This window comes from Jatropha curcas, chromosome 6 (genome assembly GCF_041381405.1).
Source record: "Jatropha curcas cultivar XTBG-Jc1 chromosome 6, XTBG_Jcur_1.0, whole genome shotgun sequence".
Lineage (NCBI taxonomy): Eukaryota > Viridiplantae > Streptophyta > Magnoliopsida > Malpighiales > Euphorbiaceae > Jatropha > Jatropha curcas.
The window spans coordinates 3,147,619-3,162,699 of NC_143156.1; the positions used below are offsets into that span (position 1 = coordinate 3,147,619).

The following is a 15,081-nucleotide window of genomic DNA, read 5'->3' on the forward strand; positions in this document are numbered from 1 at the left end:
CAAGACTAGGAGAGCCAATCGTTATATTTCCCTTTCCCCCGAACCATTCTTTATCCAAGGACAAGAAAATAGAAACTACCTTATAAAATCCATTTCCTGTTATGCATATTTCTTTATTTTCTTCTTTAAAAGAGATTTGGTGAATGCATCACAAGATTGTTTAAGGTTTCTTCAACAAAGATTCTTCCTTTGTAAAGAGCGGTTTCCCTGGGAAACCGCTCTTTACATCTTCTTCCATTTTCTTCTTCTCTTTTTAATCAATTATACATTTTCTTGATTTTCTTTACAGTTATATTTATTTTTTATGCATACGCATACTTGTTTTCTTTCTGTGTATTGTATCTGGTAATTCCTCTTCTCTCATTATTATTTTTTTACACTGGAGAAGTTTGATAATTGTATGCACAGAAGAGGATTATCAGAATCATATTTTGAGTTGGGTCCACGTGCCCAATTCAAGATTGAAAAAGAAGATTGTTGTTTCCTTTTTCCTTATAATCGAAAGAAGAGACGAAAATGGCTACAAGATTTCAACAGGTCTCCTCTTCCCAACCCAGGGGATGGGTGAAAGGCAAAGCAATTGGTTTTGGATCACAAGGTAATGTTCATTTGGCAATGAACAAAGCAACTGAAGAAATCTTTGTTGTAAAATCTGCACATTCTAGTAACAATCTTAAGTCTCTAGAAAATGAGGCTTTCTTTCTTGAAAATTTGAATTCGCCTTATATTGTTCAGTATTTAGGGAAGAACATTTCAAAAGATGAGAATAGAATAAGTATATTCATGGAATATATGTCTAAAGGAAGTGTATCAGATGTTGCAGAGACTTACGGAAGGAAATTAGATGAAGGAATTGTTCGTTTGTACACAAAAGAGATTCTTCATGGGTTAAAGTACATTCATGAGCAAAATATAGTGCATTGTGATATTAAGTGCAAGAATGTGCTGATAGACTCGTCAGGAAATGTTAAATTAGCCGATTTCGGATGTGCAAAAAGAGTAAATAACTTGGAAAAGAATGGAAATTTATTACAGGATATCGGTGGAACTCCATTGTGGATGGCTCCTGAAGTACTTAGAAAAGAAAGGTTAGATTTTGCTTCGGATATTTGGTCATTAGGTTGTACTGTTATTGAAATGGTTAGTGGTATGGCTCCTTGGTCTGCTCAGCTTTTGAATCCAATGGCTGCAGTTTTAAAAATTGCTTACAGTGATGAAAAGCCTCAGCTTCCTGCATATTTTTCTGATGAGGGATTGGATTTCTTGGAGAAATGCTTGGAAAGAAATCCTGATAAAAGGTGGACAGCAGAACAACTTCTTGACCATCCTTTCATTTCTGGGAAATCTCAGAGGGAATTTGTCAGGTCACCGGTTAGCGTTTTTGACATTGGGATTTTTGAGGATTTTTATTATGATGAATCAGAAATTCCTAATGAAGATGATTTTCGAGGCAGAAATCCATTTTCGATGAGGTATTGTGAAGAAAGGAAGAGAATAGAGAATGATTTTGGCGCATCAGATGATTGGATTACTGTTAGATCAGTTTGAAGAAAATGTATAGACAGACTGATTTTTGATGTACAGATGAAAAAATAAAATCAAAGAAGAAAGTAGGCAGTGTATTCTTTTTTCCTTTTTATTGTGGAAAAGAAAGTTAAGGAAGGTATTTTTTTGACCTTCCTCTAATTGGAGTTGTATTGTATTTAGGGGCAATGGCAATTTCCTTTGTAATGATCAAACATTTGAACTTCCAAAAATATTAATTTCAATTTTCCTATTTAACATTTTTTTTCATGGAAACTAGAGACTGAATTTTTTAGTTTGAAATTTAATTATTATAAGATAAGACTTACCAATACGCGATTTTATGAATAAAATTTATACGTTAGAAATCCTTGTTTCAAACATTACAAGTAAGAGGAATCATAGTAAAACTTCCTCCTAGGAAAATTAGAAATTTCAAAATAAAATCTTTGGAAATAAAAGAAAAACCCGAAGGTTTTATTCTACTAGAAAATAAAAAAAAAGTTTATAAACTAATTTTATAATTTTCTGATTTAAAATAAGAACTCAAGCAATGGCATGCACATAAAATTTTCTTTTCTTCAATTATATTATGGAAAAACTATAATTATATCCCTATATTTTGTCAAAATTAATTACTTTACTCTTGCATTTTTTAAAATACACTGTCATATCTTTTATGTTCTAAATCTGTTATACCATGTAACCCTTCTGTCCATTTTTAAACTTTTCAAAAAAAAAAACAAGTCAATATAGATTATGCTCGTCCAAAGAGAGAAAAAGAGAAAAATTTCTAAAAACAAGAAAAATAGAATTTTGAGAAAGGAGAGCGCCACGTAATCATTTACAAAATATTTATTCTTTCAGAATTATATATATATATATATATATATATATATATATATATATATATATATATATATATATATATCATATTATTATTATTTTAAAAAAATTTAATATTTTTTATTGCTCGATGAAACTTTAATTTTTTTTAATATTTTTAATATATCCTTTTAGCTATATTTTTAATGCATTCTAATTAGAGAAAATAGGTTCACTTATTCTTTTGAAAATTCTTTTAGTTATATTTTTTTATGCCTTTTAAGTTGAGAAAATAGATTTCTTTTATCCTTTTGAATATCTTTTAATTCGAGAAATATATATATTTATATTCTCTATTTTATGTTGCAGTATTATTGTTCAGTGATTTTTATAATTAATAGCTTTTGATGTTCTTAATTATAAATTCTCATGTGATATTGCTTTTCAGGAAGTAAACCGAAAATCTTAATTTAAGTATTAAAAATAAAGCTTAAATTCTTCTAATTTATTATGTTCTGAAATTTTTAAAATATGGTTAAATAATTAATTACTATTAGAGTCTATTAGTTAAATACAATGAAATTAAAATAAAATTTTTCAATATAATTTTTTCTTTGATTTACTCGTATTTGAATTATTTACACATTATTGTATTTAAAATTTTTTATAATTCTAATTTAACAAAAGCAATAAAAGTATGAAATTATAGTATTTGACTAATATAACAAATACGAAAATTTTTCCTTTTTAAATCTAATAAATCTTTTTGAAAAAAATAGGCTATAAAAGTTTGAATTAATGAAAAAATGACTATTTAGGCATATTTGTTATTATTTTTATTTTCAACTTTTCTATATTAAAGACGAAATAAAGAGAAAAAAACTTGATTACCAAAAACTTCAGATAAGAGTACAAAATAGACGTATATATCTCCTTTTGAGATAAGAAAAAATAAGCTACAAAAAAATCTGTAAATATCAAAACAATACAACTCTTACTTGTTGTATCCAAACCAAAAATGGTACCTTGGCCTCAACACTTTTTTTTGCTAAGCAATCTTCAAAATGATTGCTATTTCTATTAATATGTTTGAACTCAATATGACTCAACTGAGCAATGGTTGAATCAAACTTATTAAAATTTTTCTACCACTTCCATGGGCGTTTATGCTTTTGAAGAATCTAACACAAAACATTTCTTGAATATTACTCAATCACCAAGCTTTTTAATTTGTAATCTGATTTCCAAAAAATCTGAATTGCATTAAAAATGGCTAACAATTCAGCGTCATTGGAATCTAAAATGTCAACAGACTTAAAAAAGATCCGAAGTACCATCCTCTGAGAGTTTTGCAAAACTCCCCCTATGCCTGCAGGGCCCGGTTTGCCTCTTGCTGCACCATCATATTGAATTTAATCGAGTCTATTGGCGGATTTTCCCAAGCAATATGTCCGATTCTACAAGCAGTCCTTCTACTAGAATTCAATATGTTGATACAAGCTAATAAAGGGAACAAGCACTAATTACGAAAATTAAGAGATCTAGAGGGATACTTTGCTTTGATCAACTCAAAAGTTCTGAATTTTATCATGTTAACAATATGATGTGGTGGATGTCTCTCGTTTGAAAAAATCAATCTATTATGAGTCAACCAAATCGTCCATAAAGCTATGTAACAAATCACATTCCAAGCTTCATGAAAGCCTTTAAATTGGATAATTTAACTCCATTGCCAACCCAAGTCTACCACCATTTTTGGAAGAACAGATACAACATGCCACCAATTCAAAAGACCATCCCATATCTTTGTAACAAAAGAGCAAGTTAACAAATACATGATCTATATTTTCAACATCTTTCACTCTCACAAAAAGGACAAATACATTCATCCATTTCATGAATAATATTTGGCCTAAACAGGTTTATTGTAGTAGGAATTTTCTTTAAATAAGCTTTCTAAACAAAGCAGGTCACTTTAGGAGGTATTAAAAATAACCAAAGATGTTTAAAATTAAATTGAAGTTCCTTTTCTTTTAATAAGCAATATAAATTTTTAACAGAAAGTGTATCTCTTTTGCTGAATTTCCAAACCGCTTGATCCTCAAATTCAGGAAGAATTGACACTTTTTCTAATTTTTCTTTGAGTTGTTTCCATGAAAAAAATTTTCAATGCTCTCCGAAAAAAATTCATTTGTCTTAAAGATCTGTCGAAAGTATATAAATAACAAATTTCTAAGAACTTTTCTATTGCAATCCATTTTTTGTTAGTTTTTGCTGCCAAAAGAGCCATTCGTTCAGTCCATGTTCTCAGACTTCTCTAAACAACTTCCATTCAACTGGTCAACCTGAGTTCCTTCCACATGGTTCTACCTCAGTTTCATTTTTAGCATCATAGCCCTTCACCATCATGTTTGGTATCATCAATATTCTGTAAGTAAGGGTTCTGGTAGAATAAATGGAACATGATTTTCAAAACATAAATTTTCTTTCATAAGCAATTTCGCAAAATCTGGCTTGAAAAATAATCTTTTATCATATTTTTTATGGTTTTTCTGAGACCAATGGTGTAAACATCTCCTCTATTAATTTGTGGTACCATCAGAAGTTAATTGATCTTCATCTGCACCTTGCTCTACTATACTTCCTGGTTTAGCCATCCGCCAGACTAAAAATAATAGCATATGCTGCTGATTTTTTTTTTTTTTTTTTTTTCCATTCCTTGAACACGATCTCTCAAGAGGAAGCCAAAAATTGTGTTTTATAACTATGTAGATATAGGTTCAAAAAAAAAAAAAAAAAATCTACTGATATTGATAAGAAAAACACATTCAAAAATTTTAATCGGACGAAATTTTAGAAATTTACAAAAAATGTTTATGGGAAAAATAAATGAAATTAATTAATTAAAAATATAGAAAATTTGTAAAAAAAAAGGAAAAATGAAAAGCTGAAAGAGGGATGTGCCAAATCAGCTTTTTAAAACTTTTTTTTTTTGCTTCAGGATTTTATATATATATTCACTGATTTGACTAAATCATCTTTTAGGAAATTATAGAGATAATTATTGCATTTAATATAAATAAGAGTAAAATTAAAAAAAATATCAGTAACTACCCTTTAATATTTTCAAAGCTACTTATATTTATGGAATAAAGCACTATCTTAAAATGACTTATATTTGTGAATGGTGGTAGTAATTTATAATAAATTAATGCGTTGTTATTAGAAAAGCATTACTGCTCTTATTAATTTTGACACTTTTTGAATTTTTCATAAAATTAATTGACTAGATTGTCCTTTTATTAATTTTTATAATTAAGAGATAACATTTAGGTGAGATATTGCATGCAATTTTAGTTAAATGTGTCAATGTTATTATATATAGAGAGTTAGAGGAATCAAGTTGGAGTCATACGAGATTTCAAAAATTTAGTTAGTAAAAAAAATAAAGACTATCTCCTATTATATAATGTACAATAATTATAATTATACTCATTATAATTATGAGTAAATTTGCCCAAAAGCCCTTACACTATGTTGGGAACAAATGCATTATTAATATAAAATTCATTTGTAAATGAATTATAAGTAGAATGCATTTATAAATGAATTTCTCATATTTAGTATATTATAATTTAAAATAAAGAATTCAATTGAATTCTACAAAATTATATTTGAAATAAATTCTTAAATGAAAATTCATTGTCTTTACTTCTTATAATACCCTTGATATAATAATTAATAAACAATTGAGTTTATAGTAGAGGGAGGGTAATTTTGTCAATTAAAATTTCAATGGTTTATTTTTAGAATTCATTTGAAAATTCCATCAATTTTAGTCGAATTTGAGTAAGGCACACCCAATTAGTAGAATTCAAAACTGTATTTTTTTTATTCCAAATACAAAATTTTAAATTTTCAAATAAATTCTATAAAATTTTATGAAATTAATTTATTCCAAATAGGCTATTAATCATAAAAATTATAATACCATTTTTAGAGCGAGGAATAATGACAAATGAAATTTAGGCCGTGTTCGGCAATAATTATTTAAGTAATTTTTAGCATTTTTACTAAACGCGATTTTCTATAGTAACATAAGATTTGTATTAAATTTTAGAGATTAAAAAATAGCATTTATAAAAAATTAACTCATAAAATATTTAACTTTTCATGGAAAAAAATGCTAATAGCCAATAACTATCGCAAAAGCTAATTCGGCTAATTCGGCTGAACATACCGTCTTGTTGCCGTAAAAAAGAAAAATTGGTGTATTTGTTTTACTATTATTTCTGTGAATTTTTACAAAATTATTTATTCCAAAAGGGGTAGTTCGAATTTAAAACTACGCCGTTTTGAACTAAATCACTTTAAAACAAACTCTGAAATTGAATCCATCACAACGGGGATTCCCTCTCCATAGCGAGGCCTTCCTCACTTCGGCCATTTCCCTCTGCAACTTACTAATTCCTCAAGGTATGAGCTCTTTGTTTTGATGGGTTTTAATTTTTTTGGTTTCCTTTCTAGGGTTCATATAATTAAGCAGTTTCATGGATAATATTTAATTTATAAGCTTTAAATGAAGAATAATCAAAGATAACAAACGGAGAATGTAAATACGATTTTAATTGAACAAAAATAGAGATTATGTGTAATTCCAATCCTTTTTCTTGATTGGTGTGAGTTATTCAAATTGCTACAATGGGTTCATATCCTTTGTCTTACTTGTGGTGAGTAGTTTGCGTTGGTGTTGGTTATTCGTTTTATCAATTGGAATTGAAAAATTGAAGTTTACTCCTTTATTATTGAATCTCAAATTGTTATTCTGGAATTGGCATTTCAGTAACAAATGTCTTACTTGCGGTGAGTAGCTTGCGTTGCTGTTGGTTATTCGTTTTATCAATTGGAATTGAAAAATTGAAGTTTACTCCTTTATTATTGAATCTCAAAATTTTATTCTGGAATTGGCATTTCAGTAACAAATGCTTAATTTGATAATTTTTTATTTGTTCTTAAGATTTTAATTGTGTACTTAAAATTAAAATTTGCTTTTGCAAAAATTGTGAATTGTCCTTTTTTTTGATTGACAAATTAGGCATCCTATGGTTCATGGATTAGAATGAAATCAGGATAGAAACTAGCAGTTATTCCCGTGGAATAGCTATTCCTAATTTTGGTCTAAATGCATTTATTCTGCCTTTTGACTCTCTTTTAGACTTGTAAGCAGCTATTTGCATTGATTGAGCATCATGGATGGTAAGAAAATTCCTTTCAAAGTGGGCCAAATTGCAGAGGCAAGAACTTTTGATCCAGGTTTTCGTGGTGCATGGTTTCGTTGTAAGGTATTCATCATAATTAAACACTTGATAGATAAATTGTCGCTCATTACGTTTGAGTTCAAGTATGTACAACCAAAATAAAAAATGAACTTAGTGCAATGGTATTATTGCTTCATTTGCGACTTCTATAGGACACAGAATTTCCTTGTTATGCAAGGGATAAGCTAAAGGTCCTTTCATTTTTTTTTTTTTAATTTTTTGTTTTGTTCCATCTGCTAGTTGCGTAAGAACACCATAGAGGTTACTGCAGCCAGAGATAGGTTTTTGGCTCTGATGACTTTTATGTTTAAGTTGGTGTTTTAGTTTTGGAGCTCCAGAGTGTTTCTGTCTGTAAATAGGGTGAGCAAGTGTAGTGGAGAGAGGTTATTAGGAAGAAAATGAGGTCATACTTGAAGAATATTGAGTGAAGGTGGACCGGCCAAGGTTCCAGTTCAATTGGCCAGAACCATGTAGGTTGGGAATGGTTCTGGTTCTGGTTCAAAGGTATCTGGAACCAGTATGGTACCCAGTTGGAAACCTTCAGCTTCTGGTTTTGGTGAAGAAAAAGATATTCAAAAATTTCAAAAATCGGCCTTAACACTTAAACCGATGAGTATCGAAGAGCCTACCACAATCAAACCCCATTTCGAGGTTCTGCTTCTGTTTCACCATTTAGGATAATTGGAACTCCTGGTTCATTTAGGAACTTTGGCCAGTTCGAACAGTTGAATCCTGGGTTTGAGTTGGTGGGCGAATAATGAGCAAATCAGGGGATTTTACATTTGAGAATGTAAATTTAGATGTTACTTCAGTTTTCCAACATAGTCTCCAACATTCCTGGTTATGAATTATCGAAGATGCTTCAATTAAACTTTAGTTCCATACAAGTTAAGCAATTAGATGTTAACTCAATCCAACTAAGCTTTGACCCTGTAGTAGTTAGGGTTGGCTACATGGAATTTTTTTTCCTATATTTCACTTGGTGTAGCAATGATTTAATGATATGTTTTGATTTGACTCCAACTAATTTACATTTTCTGTCAGATTAAGGAGGTTAGCTGGAAAAAGCGTGATGTGAGGTATGCCTTGGAATACTTTGACTTTCCTGATGAAAGTAAGTTATCCCTATACCGGTTAACTCCTGCCATTTCAATGTATTAATATCATGTCTTGCCCTGCTCCAGTTTGCTCATTTTAATAGCCTAGAAATTAATAATACTTTCTGTCAAGCTAATGCATGCTTGCACATAGTTGTACTTATGCTTATCTAAATCATGTTGAAACTGCCATGCAGAGGTAATTATTGCCAAAACTTTTACATGTCTACATTTAATGGTATGGTCTAGAGATATCAAAATTTTGGATCTTAATATTAGACAAATGTTCATTGGATAAATTGTTGTAGTTCAGTATTTATGTAACTTTGTCCTTCATATATTTATACTTCTTTTTAATTCATTCTTGTGTCCAGAGGTAGAATGGACACACCTTTACCGAAAGACTGGTAAATCTAAGGGTGCAAAATTGGTGTTGCGCCCTAGCTTTCCTCCTGTTTATCGTGAAAGCCAGTTACCTGATATCACTGCTAGCTCAGACGTGGTAGTCATTGTGAATGATGCCTGGAAGGTGGGAGATTTAGTTGATTGGTGGTCTGATGATTGTTATTGGTCTGGCAGGATAAGTGAAAAGATAGGGAATGAGAAGTTTCGGGTAATATGCTAATTTTTTCTCTTTGTTTGATTACGAACTTTTTTGCTTCGGCCAACTGATCTTAGAAGCATGTATTTTCAAGTTCCCTTGCTGTTATTATGTAATGTGGTTGCTTTTGTCTTACACTCAATAAGAAATGTTTTTTTATTCAAGGGGAGCTCATGTACTTGGTTTCCTATCCATTTATCTCAATGCAGTTGATCTCTCGTTTTAATTAATTAATATTTATAAATTTTGAATTTTCATTGTGCATTTAGCTTGATTGCTTAACCTTTCTGAAGTGTTTTCAATCCAGTTCAGTTTTGTGCTTGGCACTTGTTGGTGATAGATCCATTTGGATTTCACTAAAGATTGAAAGTTATTTATTTTTATTATACATTTCATTAATTGTCAGGCAAAAGAAATTTTTTTTTTTTTTTTTTTTTTTTAATACTTAGGTTAGTTGTTAGAGCCCTTCAACTTATTGCGCTCCTAAAGGGTATGAGCCCGAGAATCTCACATGTTGGATTACGGAAAGGATTGTTAGAATATGGTTTAGGAAGCACAATAATGAAGCAGTACAAGTTGCATTTGTGAGTCAAGTAACTGTACTTAAGAGAGTTACTTTGTAGTTTGCTTTGTTTTTATGCCACCTTTTGAGCTGAATGTCATATTCATTCCTTATTTCACTCTTTCCCCCTTGTTTTTCCAATTTCTTTGTTTGCCTCATTGTAGAAATTGGATGTTTGCCTTTTTCTTCTTCTTCTTCAAATTTAGCTGTGATTGAATTAGCCTTTGGGGATTCAGTGAAAGTCACTCCTACGCTTTTAAGTTAAATGAAAGGTCTCTATAGGATTTTCCCTCTCTATTTCTCTCATTCTCTCTCCCTAGAATATTTCAAGTAGGTTATTTATTTATTTTATTGTTTCTCTTTTTTGTGATAAGAATTTATCCAAGTGGTCATTCTGTATTATAACGGCCTACATAAAAGCTCTTCAAGGACTTATTTCTTTTTCTTGGCCTGTCTCAATTAATGTAAAAATAGGACATTCAGTTAATGCAATCACATGATGCTATGAGACTCTCATAATTGCTGATTACTAGCCATCTTTGGCCAACTGGGGTATTCACCATATTGTGATGGGTAACATTTTTTTTCAATTTATTTAATCATTTCGCCATCAACATGGCATCGTTGATGGTGCTTCAAGGGTAAGGGCCAACTGTCATAATGCCCTAAAGAAACTTGCAATATGGGAAGCAATTCAAGCGCAAAGGATCTACTTAAATGTATCTCAAACAAGATAACACTTCTACTGTATTCCTTTGATGTTTTGCTATTGCTTTCAACATTGTGTGTATTCTGATAATAAATTATCCATTGTGAATTTTGCTTACTTCCCCCTCCTGTTTTAAATGTTGATGTTTACAGATTAAGTTGTTTCCACCTCCTGCTGGTGAAGGGTTATCTTATGATGCCTCCTGCAAAGACTTGCGTCCTTCCTTGGATTGGACTCCAGAGCATGGTTGGACAGTGCCTAAACCTATGGTGCCTCACTTGAACCACTGCAGTTTTCATGTTTATATCTATCCTTAGTTGTTCATTTCAATCATATTTGGTAATTTTTTTGTGAATTAATATATGTTATAACTGGCCTTGATGAGTCATTTTGTTTCTTCTTTCTTTTGTTTTTCTTCTTCTCTTTTTTTTTTTTCTTTTTTCTTTTCTTTTTTTTTTTTTTTTTTGGGGGGGGGGGGGGGGGGGAGGTGGGGGTGTGTCTTAATTCATTGTCTTCCATTTCATTCATTTTTCATCCAGCGTGAAATTGAGTTTTTGCTGCATTATTCTTACATAACCATAATATTGTCCTTAGTTGTTAATTCTTGAACTGTAACTTAAATGAGTTTTAGGTTGGTATTTGAAGTTTGAAGTTTTCTTTATTTATCTTAGGCTTCTTTTGTCATTTATGCACAGGCTTAGTAGATAATGAGTGTTGCTGTCATCCTGGTCTGCTGTGAGTTCAGTTTTTTTTTTTTCTTTCTGGGTTTTGGGGGGGGGGGGGGGGGGGGGGTTTGTTCCGTATATTCTAAATGGATATTAATTAACCCTTTCATTTTATGCCTTGTAATTTCTGCTTAGTTATCTGGTGTTTTTTAACTTTAATTTTGGTATTGCTGGTACTTGTGTCTCATTCACAATCATAGCACTTGATCAGAATTTTGATGCACCATTGACATTATACTTTATCCACCATTCTTCTATATTTGTCCTAACGGAGTTTGTATTTGTTATTTGTAGAATTTTCATTCCACATGCCATTATATGCTTTAGTTTCCTGTGGCAATTCCTTTTTTCTGTTGTCAACTAATTTGCTTTTGATGTTATCCTGGTCAGGGGAGTGAAGACTGCAACCCCTGTGCTCGGTTAGTCAAACCTGTGAATCAAGGTAAGAAGGACGCAGACATACACTTCTGTCAGTAAATTGTTTAAGAAAATATATCCGTTGTATTTCCTCTTCTCTTGATGATGAGTCTCTGTTGTTTGATTGTCACATGATGACGATTTGAGCATAATGTATTATCACTTTGATGAATCTAGCAACCTGTTGGCAACCTGGAATATTGTAGAACTATTAATAGCCCTACTCATACCATAATAAATACTGTGTTTTGAACAAATGGGAGTTGGTAGGCTCAGATAGTATTCTGGACTTGCCTTTTCAGTAATTAAATACAGCTGTGGTTTGATTAAGTCTTAACAGGTTTTAAATCCATTGCTTATTCTTGATTTGGGTGGGTTGGCAATGGAGGTTACTAGACTTGGTTACTACTGTTTCTTTTTGTTTTCTCTGTCTTGGTTTCAACAAAAAGACTTGCTTTGATGTGGAAATCATTCTGTTTGCAGCAGCCTTTAAAAACTTGACAGCTAATTCTGTTGATGAAGGGGAAAAGGACCTTAATACTGCACTTTCTTCTCATACATCAGCTAGTCATTTGCAACCTCCTGATGTATCAGAGCAAGAGGCAAAAGACCCTGCTGTATACATGGAGACACAAACGCTAGAAATCAAGGACTTAAGAAATAGTGGTAGTGGCAAAACTAGTTGCTCAGATAGTGTTTCAACTTTACAAATTGGAGATGCATCAACTGAAGTTGCAGGGGATATTGAAGGGAAAAACAGCCACTATGACAGTGGTCCACCAAAGAAGATGAAAACTGATGGAAGCATTTCCTTGAACTCCATGTGCTCTGACACCATAGACGCTAAACTTTTGGACTTGGAGGAACTGGTAAACCGGGTCAAATGGATCAAGGATATCTTCGAGTTTGGGTTACCTTTGCCAAATTCTGTGCGCCCTTCTTGGAAGTTTGTGGAACACCGGGCTTCATCCTTGCCAAAATGAATGCATTCTGCAAAGGTTAGTTCGCATCGACTTATGCTCTGAATTTATGTAGAACATAGATTGATACACTATCTGTCATTTTCATCTATGAACATTTTGGCTTACATAAGACTTTATAAGTGCAGAGTGTATTGCCACAGGAGGAGCATGAGAACATGTGGGATAAATAATGTGATCAATTTGCTTTCAGTGAACTAGTTGTTGACCCTATTTTTAAATAGGTTGCTGCTGCACGGGCTACCCTTATGGTGCGGCTGTGTAGGGCTGAACATAATTGAGCCTAGTGGAGTTCTAGAATGATCAAGCTCATCTCACTTTTTATCTGTTCATGATAAGCTTAATTTGGGCTCAGCTTGAATCTGTGAGCCAGAGCTTTGCTTGTAAAAATCTGGCAGAGGTCATTTTATGGCTTGAGCCACCACAAAAAATACCGTTAGTCAGATTTCTAAATTTTCCTACATCTCTCATTTTCCTCTGATTGGGGATCAAGATATTAGCATATTTGCTAGCTTGGCTGGACTTGTAAACTTGAGTAATAAAACCCTGGATTGCACTGGATCAACGCAAGAAAAATAATTTTATTTCCTTTCTACTTGTATTCTATTGTTAAGTCTAACATTTTGGTGTCCAGGATTTCATTGGATCAATGTTCTTGGAACCTGATGTCTCTGTTATCATGCTCTTTTTTCTTTTACCCTGCTTGCTAGATTGATGCTATCAGATGATGGGTAGCTGAGATAGGTCAGTGAGCTGCTTATGTTCCTTTAATTTGCTTTTCTCTAGTGTTCTCTACTACATTATGTATCAGACTGACCTGTGAGCCTTAATTCTATCGGGGAATAATGAAGAAGAGGATTGGAGCTGATTAGAATTTCATGGATACTGCATGATTCACTCGAATGTATCTGACATAGTTGTTGAGAATGGATGTACTCCCACGGACAATGTAGACCGGTAGTCTCACTTTTATTGTTGGTATTACTCGTGTCAGGCTGCTACAAGCACTCTCGATGTATCGCATGGATTACGAGGAAGAACTGTTTTAGTTAGAGCAGAAAGATTTGTAATTAATTGAACAAACTTGTAAAGCTTTTTATGCCTCCTCTTTATACTAGTGATCTGGTGTTCTCTTCCTTTGATTGCATTCTATTTCGGTTTGCAGATAAAAGTTGAGATTAAACATAATATTTGTAACAGCATTTTGTATTCTATATGAGCAAGCATCATTTTCAAACGTGTTTTTTTAAGAGGATTTTACTTGAATATTAATCTGTATGAGTTTAAAAACACGTATGTAAACCAATAAAAAGGAAATATTTTTATTTTATAAAATTTTACTGTTTATTTTAAATATTATGTAAAAAAAGTATAATATAAATTTAGTTTTTTTCTATTAAAGGAAGAACAAAATCTACATTCAATGGAAAATTCCAACATTTCCACAGCCTGCTAGAGATTGGATTGGTCGAGTCTCACTCCAAGAAGATGAGATGTAATTAGATAGAAGAATATAACCTGTAGTGTTTGGAAGCATTTGCGGTGATAAGCTGCACCTGCATCATCTATTAATTAATTTATGAGGTTTTTGAAAATATTAATTAAAGAAATGATTGAGAAATTAATAAATTAATGAAAAACTGATGAAAAAGAAAGAATAACAAAAATGAAAAAGACAATCAAGAAATTCAAAAGCTAAGAAATTTCTTATGTTTCATTCTATTCATTTCTATGGCCAATACAAATTTAATTCCAAAACTAAATTCCCAACTCCTAAAATCTAATCTCGCAATTAAACCAGCCATAAAGCTTAATTTTTAAATCCAAAAGAATAAGTGATATATATTTGTCAAAATACAAATATTACCAATCAGCTGGAATAGCTCAGTTGGTTAGAGCGTGTGGCTGTTAACCACAAGGTCGGAGGTTCAAGCCCTCCTTCTAGCGTAATAAATTTTTTTATGTCATTTTCTAATAAGCGTAATAATTTGTTTTGTGTCATTTTCTAATAAACTACTATGTATTAGCTCCAGTCAATCCATATGTTAGATGAGCTGATCAAATAAAATGACATGTTTAATGAGTTAAGCATAATTAATAAATAAATTGAATTTGACCCTTCTTACAAGCTAGCAGGATAGGAGTAACTGACCCTTCTTATAAACTGAACTGATTATATACAGATATATTGAAATCTTTTGGAAATAAGTGGGAACAGGTCAGTTGGTTAGAATGTGTAGCTATTAACTATAAGGTCAAAGGTTTAAGCCTTTCTTCTAACGGCAACTACTATATTTTTCAAACTATATATGAGGAAAATGCT

At 31.6% G+C, this 15,081-nt stretch overlaps 2 protein-coding genes and 1 non-coding gene across 15 annotated transcripts; all 3 read left to right on the forward strand.

The window, feature by feature from the left end:
- The first annotated feature begins 112 nt into the window (after positions 1–112).
- On the forward strand, positions 113–1,782 carry LOC105629754 (mitogen-activated protein kinase kinase kinase 17). Its single transcript, XM_012211395.4, has one exon. The coding sequence runs from the start codon at positions 517–519 to the stop codon at positions 1,546–1,548; it is 1,032 nt and encodes a 343-aa protein (XP_012066785.1). The 5' UTR covers positions 113–516; the 3' UTR covers positions 1,549–1,782.
- A 4,907-nt stretch (positions 1,783–6,689) lies between these two features.
- On the forward strand, positions 6,690–13,894 carry LOC105629694 (uncharacterized). Of its 13 annotated transcripts, none has more exons than XM_020677596.2 (9): positions 6,690–6,825; positions 7,565–7,691; positions 8,712–8,781; positions 9,139–9,377; positions 10,789–10,935; positions 11,752–11,803; positions 12,262–12,776; positions 12,887–13,502; positions 13,610–13,894. In XM_020677596.2, exons 2-7 carry the CDS (start codon positions 7,599–7,601, stop codon positions 12,759–12,761), a joined length of 1,101 nt encoding a protein of 366 aa, XP_020533255.1. In that variant the 5' UTR covers positions 6,690–6,825; positions 7,565–7,598; the 3' UTR covers positions 12,762–12,776; positions 12,887–13,502; positions 13,610–13,894. The 13 variants fall into 13 exon arrangements, with proteins under 13 accessions (XP_020533255.1, XP_037496836.1, XP_020533254.1 ...); XM_037640908.2 differs by having other exon boundaries at positions 13,613–13,894; XM_020677595.3 differs by having other exon boundaries at positions 13,393–13,502.
- Positions 13,895–14,631: 737 nt separating this feature from the next.
- TRNAN-GUU (transfer RNA asparagine (anticodon GUU)) lies at positions 14,632–14,705 on the forward strand. Its single transcript has one exon. It is a non-coding gene; the product is annotated as a tRNA-Asn (tRNA).
- The last annotated feature ends 376 nt before the right edge of the window (positions 14,706–15,081 follow it).

Bases quoted from the DNA above. Each gene is read 5' to 3' on its own strand.
- LOC105629754 (XM_012211395.4), top strand. From the start codon at position 517: ATGGCTACAAGATTTCAACAGGTCTCCTCTTCCCAACCCAGGGGATGG.
- LOC105629694 (XM_037640905.2), top strand. From the start codon at position 7,599: ATGGATGGTAAGAAAATTCCTTTCAAAGTGGGCCAAATTGCAGAGGCA. The intron at 9,378-10,788 runs GTAATATGCTAA...TGATGTTTACAG, and splicing joins TAGGGAATGAGAAGTTTCGG to ATTAAGTTGTTTCCACCTCC. The intron at 10,936-11,751 runs GTTTATATCTAT...TATCCTGGTCAG, and splicing joins TGAACCACTGCAGTTTTCAT to GGGAGTGAAGACTGCAACCC.